At 40.5% G+C, this 10541-nt stretch overlaps 1 protein-coding gene across 1 annotated transcript; it reads right to left on the minus strand.

The window, feature by feature from the left end:
• Positions 1 to 3840: 3840 nt before the first annotated feature.
• LOC110529477 (5-hydroxytryptamine receptor 1D-like) lies at positions 3841 to 7396 on the minus strand. Its single transcript, XM_021611661.2, has one exon. It carries the CDS (start codon positions 6922 to 6924, stop codon positions 5761 to 5763), a length of 1164 nt encoding a protein of 387 aa, XP_021467336.1. The 5' UTR covers positions 6925 to 7396; the 3' UTR covers positions 3841 to 5760.
• Between the last annotated feature and the right edge of the window lie 3145 nt (positions 7397 to 10541).

Consider the following 10541-nt stretch of genomic DNA (forward strand, 5'->3'; position numbering starts at 1 on the left):
GAGGTTGCTGCAACCTAGCCTATGAATGAAAGTGTACAACGTAGGTGCACAGGCCAAGAGAATTTTGAGTAATCAAGGTGACAGACAGCGACACATTCAATACTGCCTTGCACGCTCTTGCCTGCATCTAGCTGATCTAGGGTGTAATCATTAGTCCAACAGTTGCAAATGAGAGTTTCTATTGGACAAATTCAGGTATGTTTATTCTCGTTTTGTTCTGTTTGCTTCCGTTTATGAAACGTTTTTTCAACAGATTCGGTGGGATGAATACACCCCTGATCACACGCAAACAGTTCACTTTCATAGCAGCCACATGAAAACAATATGATCACTTTGCTCATAGTATATAATATTCCTTTTGCAACTATATAAGCGCTCTCCTCCTCTCACCTTTTCCCTTCGCTTGTGGACTTCAGTGCACAACACATCAGCTGTCTGTGAGCAGGTGAAAAACCTTTTCAAGCCAAACCTTCATATCATAACCGCTAATCGCGACACACAGCCTACATCGTTGTCATATCATAGACAACTAGAACTACTAGAACTAAAGCGTAATAGACCCGCTACAATCTTGCAGACTGTGTACAGTCAGAAAGCAACTTAGCAGTTACACCGGCAGGCTCAGTGGCAATACATTTATCAATCCAAAAGCTTAACTTGACTTGGAAGAGTTCCATTGTTGGATAGTCATAGCCAGCTAGCTAACCTTCTCTGTTTGAGCCAGGTGTTTGAGTAAGCTAAACTAGCTAGTTGCATTTGTTAGCGAAGTGAACGTTTTTAATTTTTTTAAATACAGCCAAATACAGCTAGCTCTTTCTCTCTCTCTCTCTTCTCCTTAATTTTGAACAAATGAATTTGTTCAAAACTTTTCAACTATTGTCTTTCCCTCTCTTTGAGTCAACTACTCACCACATTGTATGCACTGCAGTCCTAGCTAGGTGTGGCTTATGCTTTCAGTACTAGATTAATTCTCTGGTCCTTTGATTGGGTGCACAACATGTCAGTTCAGGAGCTCTGATAGGTTGGCGGATGTCCTCCAGAAGTTGTCATAATTACTGTGTAAGTCTATGGAATGGGGTGAGAACCATGAGCCTCCTAGTTTTGGATTGAAGTCAATGTACCCAGAGGAGGACAGAAGCTAGAGGCTACTAAGGCTACTGACCTTTATTGCAAAACAGTGTGTTTTCATAAATTATTTTGTCAAGTGAATATATTTAGTGTAGTTTTATCTAATTCACTGAGGAGGATGGTCCACCCCTTCCTCCCCTTCCTCCTCTGTGGAGCCTCCACTGTGTATGTATGTATGTGAGTCTTTCAGGGGGGGGGGGGGGGGGGGGGGGGGGGTTGTAAAGTGATGTCTATAATGATGTCTCTATAACATACGCTCCCATGAGCATAGGATGAAGCCAAGTGGGATTTTGTAGATACTGTGCATGCACAATAACAGCTTATATACAGACCAACAGCTAAAATAGAAGCTTTGGACAACACAGGCGGTATAGTATTCAGGTTAGATCACTGCCAGCACGCATCGCTTAGGAGAGAACATAGAGCTCAGTACAAAGGCAGAAAATAGGATTCTGAGTGTGGGGACTGCAGGCGAAGGTGTCATGTAACACAGGAATGATTAAACGGCAGTCAGACAACCAGTCAGTCAGTCAGGCAATTAGTCAGTCAGTCAGCCAATTAGTCAGTCAGTCAAGGAGTCAGTCAGTCAGTCAGTTAATTGTTCAGTCAGTCATCAGTCAGTCAGTCCATTGGTCAGTCATCAGTCAGTCAGTCAGATAGCAAATCACTCCGTCAGTTATTATGAGTCAGCCAGTCAGCCAGCCAGTCAATCAGTCAGTCAGTTAGTCCACTGGACTCTAGCCTTTGGGCTGGGAATCAGGCCTTGATTCATTAGGAGCCTGAAATTGATTATCTGCTTATTTTATAGATCTAAAAATGATGTCACAAGTCCATCCCTCCTTCATAATAATAATTAGGTCTGTGCTTACATTTGTCCTAGAAGTGTGTATTATATGCATGTGAATTGGAAATTTGTTTTTTGGATATCATATCTCACGGCCAAGGATCAGCCATTATTGACTGCAATCCTGGAGCAATTAGGGTTAAGTGCCTTACTCATGGGATTCGGCTCTGGGATTCAAACCAACGACCTTTCAATTATTGGCCAACACTCTTAACCGGTAGGCTACCTGCCACCCATGCACATTTTTCATATCATAGCACAGTATGAGTCAACTGAATCTGAAGTACAAAAGACACCCTGCCTCTATAATCCCAGTGTGATTCTAAATGGGTACATTTAGAAGGTGCCCACAGCATCTGTTAATTCTTGCATACACAGTGGGCGTCTTCTGCCAAAACAATAAGCCACACCATCATCCACACATCCGGTCTCTGAATTTCACATGAAATAATAATAGCCTATACTAAGTAAGATTTGCAACACTGAGAAGTGCCTCGAAGGAATGAGAAATGGAAATACTTTAAAAGCACCACTGATAATGAGCCTCATTACATTTCTCTTGCTATCGGAAGCATTTTCCACAGTGATGTTCAATAATTCAAATGGTCTTTAAAGTCGTGTTCGATTATTAACTCAGTAGCATTCTGACAAAATGCCTGTTCAATGTTCACGCCTGACATATGCCATAACACACTCTACTAGCCCTTCAAATGTATTAGCATTCAGAACATGGCTTTATCTCCTCTCCACAATGATGAGAAAATGATACAGCAAACAAATGTTTTAACTATTTCCACATCATGATTTAACAATATCACACCTCCACAAGCTTTTGGCTGGAATATAGCAATTGACCCGAATCACAATTTGTAACACAGTCTGTTCTGAATTATAACCTTCTGTTGTCTAATAATGTTAGCTTTTTAATTGCACTTCCATCTGTTTGAAGTGCGAACTCATTATTACCCTTCTACCATCTTGTTTTCTCCAAGGAAAATGGCCGTACCCTTAGATTCCATTTAACTTTTTATTTATTGTATTTCACAACAGCAGCAGTGATTTGTATTCCACTGGGATAGACCTTTACCCACAGGATCAAGGCAAAAGCTGTGCATTCCTTATGAGCAGAGAAGTTTTACTGTACAGCAGTAGCTAATTTGGATGAAATATAATGAACAAAAATAAAAACGCAACATGTAAAGTGTTGGTCCCATGTTTCATAATCTGAAATAAAAGATCCCAGAAATGTTCCATACGCACAAAAAGCTTATTTCTCTAACATGTTATGCACACATTTGTTTACATCCCTGTTAGTGAGCATTTCTCCTTTGCCAAGATAATCCATCCACCTGACAGGTGTGGCATATTAAGACGCTGATTAAACAACATGATCATTACACAGCTGCACCTTGTGCTGGGGTCAATAAAAGGCCACTCTAAAATGTGCAGTTTTATCACACAACACAATGCCACAGATGTCTCAAGTTTTGATGGTGCGTGCAATTGGCATGCTGACTGTAAAAATGTCCACCAGAGCTGTAGCCAGAGAACAGAATGTCAATTTCTCTGTCATAAACCAGCTCCGACGTAATTTTAGAGAATTTGGCAATCCGTTCAACCGGTCTCACAACTGCAAACCATGTGTAACCACGCCAGTCCAGGACCTCCACATCCAGCTTCTTCACCTGCGGGATTGTCTGGGACCAGCCACCCGGACAGCTGATGAAACTGAGGAGTATTTCTGTCTGTAATAAAGCCCTTTTGTGGGGAAAAACTCATTCTGATTAGCTGGGCCTGGCTCCCCAGTGAGTGGGCCTGGCTCCCCAGTGGGTGGGCCTATGCCCACCCAGGCCCATCCATGCCTGCGCCCCTGCCCAGTTATGTGATTTACATAGATTAGGGCCTAATTCATGTATTTCAATTGACTGATGTCCTTATATGAACTGTAAGTCAATCAAATCGTGGAAATTGTTGCATGTTGCATTTATACTTTTGTTCGGTATAGAATTTCCATTACATGAATACTGCAATAGTTTACAGTAGTACCTCATGAACATAGTTTGCCATTATAAAGCAAGTACTGTCGATCAAGATGGTATATCTGTGTGTAGCTGTTTTGAGTCGTTTATCTTCTTGGTTGTTACGATTGCATCTCTGTAGTTTACAGTGGTTGGATTCCTCAAAAAGTTAAGTTTACCAATCAAATTTGAGTGGCTTTTTAACAGCTTATTATCTCTATTAATTCTGCTATTTGATCTTGCACTTAACACATGCAGTCTTGCGTGGAATATAAAGGGCAAGCATGCTGAGACATCTGTGAAACATGATCAATATGAGTAATGGTACTGTAGGTGAAGAAATGTGTTAGTTGTCTGTATTCTTGTCTGTCATATTTTAGTTTGATTTGTATAATTCTACCAACAGTATTCTGTAGGCTAATGCCCATAATCAGGTTGCAGCAGAGTGAACACCCGCAGGCAATTTAAGCAGCTCCATAGCAAAATATAATGAAAATGACATAAATAAATACATTTACACACATACGTACACACATACACACATACATATATATTACAATGCATACAGATATAAATACATTGATTGAGGCTTGTTTAACAACAAGAGGTCAGCTTATAGTCCAGTCTGAAGTAAACAACATTACCCACAATAAAGTAATAGAGTAACGATTATTTACATTGACTATGAGATGACATTAGGGATGTTATTTTATCAATAACTTCATACTGATCTCATTAAGGAGTCGAACCAATAGAAAACATATAAGAAATGGAACAGAAAAGATCTCTGTAGACTGTGTCCCAATTTGATCTCCTTCCTCTCAAAGTATGCTGGGAAATTCCTGGGTATAAGAAAGGAAAGTACTGGTATAAGACATATGGTGGAATGATTGAATCCGACTAGCCCATGCCTCCAACAGTCCAATGATTTTAGAGTTGTGGGAGGTAGTGAACAAGTGTACACTTCAGAAGAAAGGATATCTTATTGGGACAAACTCTATATTTTTTGTCTAAGGGGGGGGGGGGGGGGGGGGGGGGGGGGGGCAGAATCTCAGAATCTTGTGCTTATAATTTCCTCATACCAGTTAGCCTACAGTAACTCTATGTGTCATACAGCGTTGGTCACACAGCAGTCTTTCCATGCATGTTTAAATATTAAACGTTAAATCAAGCCTTGCTGGTCCCACTACAAAGTCTACTGATTTCCAACACATACTCCTTAATATTAACATTTGATATAATGGGAAAAGTCCTTATCAAAATGTTGCTTTAGGTTGGAATATGAATTGTATAGGGTGGGTTGTAATCTCATGACTGCCAATCATAAGGAAGGCAGCAGAGATTATAGCCTATGATTTCTGGATAGATTGTTCAATAATGGCAGTGATATATCAATACATTCTTGTTTTGCAAAATAATCACGTTTCCAGAATATGACTGCAGGCCATGTACTGCATGCCTGTGAAGTAGGCTATAATTATTATAATGATGTCGCTAGCAGTGATAGATCAATACATTCTGGTTTTGCTAAATAATCAAGTTTACAGAATAAGCCTGCAGGCCATGTACTGTATGACTATGAAGGATATAATGTAATTAAAATAATAATGTTGCTAGGCGTTTCGAAAGCATGCAAAATACAATACTGCACATGTTACAGGTTGATGATGACGGAGAGTTAACATGTTGCAATTATTGGCGAGGTGCAGTTTGACATAGCTGAACAAAATGTAGTGGTATTGGCAGCCTTTTATGTCTGGTAGCCTATTTTCAGGACCTGCAATATCTGAAGCGTATTAGTTTGTGGAAAGCCTTTTTGAAATCCTCATTGGACATGGTGTATATGATGGGGTTTATTAAAGAGTTAAGGTAACCCAACCAAGTAAATATGTCAAATAATTCTGGATAGAAACATGACGCACAGACTGAAACCACTAAGGTGTAAATGAAAAACGGTAGCCAGCATATGATGTAAGCTCCGAGAATGATCCCTAAAGTTTTAGTCGCCTTTCTTTCCCTGGCAGCTGAGATCCTCTTCTTCTCCAGGAGCGCGTCTGATACAGTGACTTTCACATAGTTCACATTGGCAGGTGAGCTATTAGCTTCACAAGAAGAGGCTTCGTTCGTCCCGTAATTTAGAGAGACTGTTGATGCCACAGAGTTTGTACCTGGCGAGTTTGTTATCAAATGGGCAGAGGTGAGTCTTTTCCCCGGTTTATTATTAGACGACTGTTTCAAGATCCTCTTTCGGGCTTCCACGTAGATCCTACCGTAAAGGGCTATGAGTAACAGCGTGGGAATATAGAAGGCTCCAAAAGTGGAATAAATTGTGTAGAAAATGTGATCAGTGTTCACATTGCAAGTGGTAACTTCCTCCGCTTTCACCTGACGCCAGAAGAAGGGCGGTAGTGAGATAGAGATGGCAATCACCCAGGCAGTGGCGATCATCCCCGCGGCGCGCGCTGATGTGCGCTTCTTGGTGTACTCAACCGCGTCTGTTATTGCCCAGTAACGGTCCAGCGCAATTATACACAGATGAAGAATGGATGCGGTACAACACGTTATGTCTGAAGACAACCATATGTCGCACATAACTTGGCCCAAAGTCCATGTTTGACTCACCGTGTATAGCGCGCTGATTGGCATCACCAATACCGACACCAGAAGGTCTGTCAGGGCGAGCGATGCTATCAGTAAATTTGCAGGCGTATGAAGTTTTCTGGATTGATAAATAGTAGCAATAACAAATGCATTTGATAATGTTGTTGCAAAAGTTATTAGGGATAATGTAACTGCTAAACCAGCTTGAAAAGTCAAACTATCCTTTTCCTCCTCTCCTCGTGTCGTTAAATTGACATTGGTATCATTGGTTGACATATTCCAGAACTCTCCATAAATAAAAGACATTGGCTTCAACTGACTGGCGCGCTCCATTCCTCGACACTTTTTTGACAGATGTCATCGAGCGTTGAAGAAAACCCATCAAAAAGGGAGCACTAGGACTGCTTAACCAACGTAAACGTTGCATTTCTTTTCATCTTTTCCTGGTTAAACGCAGCTCAATCCCCATCGGTGTCCATCAGTGGCACGTTGATTATCCAACAACCACTGGAAGAAAATGTGAACCCTTCTTCTTGAAATATCCTTATTGCCTTGACTTCCCATTTATTTACTTTATTGTTGGTTGTATATTCAGCTTTTCAATTAAATGTAAATATGAGAAGAGCAGTTCCATTATATCCAATACTGATTGTCGTTAGTTTGCACAATTAAACAATTCAACGAATTATGTATCACAGTATCATTAATCAAAAGGAAAGAATAATGATCTATATTAGTTTGTGATCTTTATTCGTTGTTCTTTGAGTCTGTTCATCTGCTCTCCAAGGCACTGTGTTGGATCTGCTGCGCTTCAGAAGTTGGGCTCGGGCGAGGCTTCACACTTGGTTTTATAGAGAACGCACGCGCTGTCAGAACCCTACAGATATAATCGATTGCACCCCCCCCCCCCCCCCCCCCCCCCCCCCCCCCCCCCCTCTCTCTCTCTCTCGCTCTCCAGGCTGATCAAGTGGTTTCATCCTCCAGGTCTTAATGCCTTTGGGTTTAGTATACATCATAGCAAGGAAAACTATATGACATGCATATATTGTTATGGTAGGATATCTGCAATAGGCCTAACTAACATCTTCAAAAATAAAACTTACATTTACAATGCACTCGGCCGCATAACATTGGGATAAAGTGCAACACCAGAAAACTGTCAATCAGAACCTTGGATAGCTCCACTCCGGGAGTCCACAGACAGCTCCTCTTTAACGTTTCTTATGTCATTCGTTTATTAACAAAAGTCAAGTCACGACTTGTGATTATTCTGCTTATCATGTTGTTGGTGATATTATTATAGTGTATTTAGATGATAGAATACTGGTTGTGCTCTGTTCTCTCAAGAAATCAAACATACAGACGTTGCAGGCTGTATGAATGAATGACAATGTGGCAACCTCTCTGCACTATAGCCTACTGCTTTAGGCCTTTAGGGAGCCACTGGACAAATGATTACAGTGCTCCAGTCAGACCTGCAGGGCTCCAAAGTTCATGCTGTAGGTGCAGGCCTTTGTATATGCTGAATCAATGTAAAACCACAATGGCATAGCCCAGGGATGATCAATTAGATTCAGCTGCTAGCCGATTTTTTTCTTGAGCAGATGGTAAAGAACGAAATCAATCACGTGTCTGCCTGTCTTTTTGTATGGCATATATAGCCTGTATTTTTTTTTATCTCCACATGTTGAAAATTGAGAGTTGAGACTGAGATGGGTTTTGTGAACTTCGTGATTAACTTTTTGTAAATGATTAATATGTTGGTGCAAATATAAAGGGAAGCCAATCTCTTAACGTTCAAATTAGTTACATCCTCACAATCCCTCAAGTCACTCTATAATAGAGGAAATCAATTGTGCACCGCGTATTGAATTTTTTTTGTTTCCCTTTTGACTAAAGAAATTGAAGCCAATAAGTCTCTATAGCCTATCATCTGGAGATTTTATGTCTAGCTCCATTTTCTACCTTCACTCTTCTTAAACTTCACTTTTAGGTGGGGCATTATGAATCTTTATTAGGCAGTCATTTTCAATCAAATTTGATTTGGTGTTCATTCTATTTCCCCACCCAGGTGTTGCACAGAGTCAAGCTTTAGAGAATAGATCATAATCATCACAATCTGTTTGTGAGAGAAATGAGGTCAAGCAGTTTCTTATTGGATTTCCATTGAAAGACACACTTTCTGCAATCTTGTGGAATTTGCATCAGCATCAGGGAGGCGAGCTTAAATGCTAATCATGACCCATTGGGCAAAAACTGGTTGAATCAATGTTTCCACGTAATTTCAACAAAATAACGCAATGTGATGAAGTTGAATCAATGTGGAAAACTGATTGGATATGCAAAAAGTCAACAAATTAAGGGGATTTTGCATTTTTTCACACAACCTTTAACCTAAATCTAATGACATGGTGAAATTGTTTGTTGATTTCACATTGAATTCACGTTAGTTGACAACTCAACCAAATATAAATCAGAAGTGGACATTGAACATCTGTGTGCCGAGTGGGGATTGACCTAGTAGATTATCGCTAGCATCTTCACATATGGAACTAATAGGCATAACCATGTCAATGTGTAAATGTAATCAATAGAGGATGTTTATCATAACTAGCCTATTTATTGAACGTAGATTGGATGCTAGAAACATGACCGTTCTGAAAATCGTTTCTTTATGAAGAGAATCCTGAATATCATGGGTTAATTCATGTTGTCAAATCAATTTGTTTCTTTAATCAGCTCAATTTAGACTAATACATTTTATGACTGGGACACAACTTCTCCCCACTCTCCGTTGTAACTGAGAAGGCCTTCTTTGATCAGTTGTTTACTATGTTAAGGTATTTGACTGTAGGTCTATCTGACGCTGGCCAAGGTCTTGTTCCATCATGGCTGGTATGATAGTGACAGCGTCCTTGCTGTTTTCCTTTGTCACACCTTTGTCACTGTGAGTCAAGAGATGGCCTTGAGGATAGCAGTGCACTGAGCCTTTACTAGTCCTGTATTAGAAGACCGATATAGCTTTCTGTAGCACAGACCCAAAACATGTACAGCGCCCAAATATATCTTGGTTTATTGCAGAAATCGTGCATGCATTGGATTGCAATGCTGGTGCAGTAAAATAACCCAGTGCAGTTTAATGAATTACAGTGTAGGTTAATCCAAGTGTAGGCTATGACAAAATGTATATACAGTGCATTCGGAAACTATTCAGACCGCTTGACTTTTTCCACATTTTGTTACATTACAGCCTTATTCAAAAATTGATTAAATTAACAAAATCCTCATCAATCTACACACAATACCCCATAATAATGAAGTGAAAACTGTTTTTTATACATTTTTGCAAAGTTATTAAAAATTAAAAACAGAAATATCTTATTTACATGAGTTTTCAGACCCTTTGCTAATGAGACTCAAAATTGAGCTCAGGTGCATCCTGTTTCCATTGATCATCCTTGAGACATTTCTACAACTTGATTGGAGTCCACCTGTGGTAAATTCAATTGATTGGACATTATGTGGAAAGGTACATGCCTCACGGTTAACAATGCAGGTCAGAGCAAAAACCAAGCCATGACATCAAAGGAATTGTCCGTAGAGCTCCGAGACTGGATTGTGTCAAGGCACAGATCTGGGGAACGGTACCAAAAACATTCTGCAGCATTGAAGGTCCCCAAGAACACAGTGGCCTCCATAATTCTTAAATGAAAGGAGTTTGGAACCACCAACACTTTCCTAGAGCTGGCCGCCCAGCCAAACTGAGCAATCGTGGGAGAAGGGCCTTGGTCAGGGAGGTGACCAAGAACCCGATGGTGATTCTGACAGAGCTCCTCTGTGGAAATGGGAGAACCTTCCAGAAGGACAACCATCTCTGCAGCACGCCACCAATCAGGCCTTTATGGTAGAGTGGCCAGACGGAAGCCCCTCCTCAGTAAAAGGCACATGAC

This window comes from Oncorhynchus mykiss, chromosome 8 (assembly GCF_013265735.2).
Source record: "Oncorhynchus mykiss isolate Arlee chromosome 8, USDA_OmykA_1.1, whole genome shotgun sequence".
NCBI classification, from domain to species: Eukaryota; Metazoa; Chordata; class Actinopteri; order Salmoniformes; family Salmonidae; genus Oncorhynchus; species Oncorhynchus mykiss.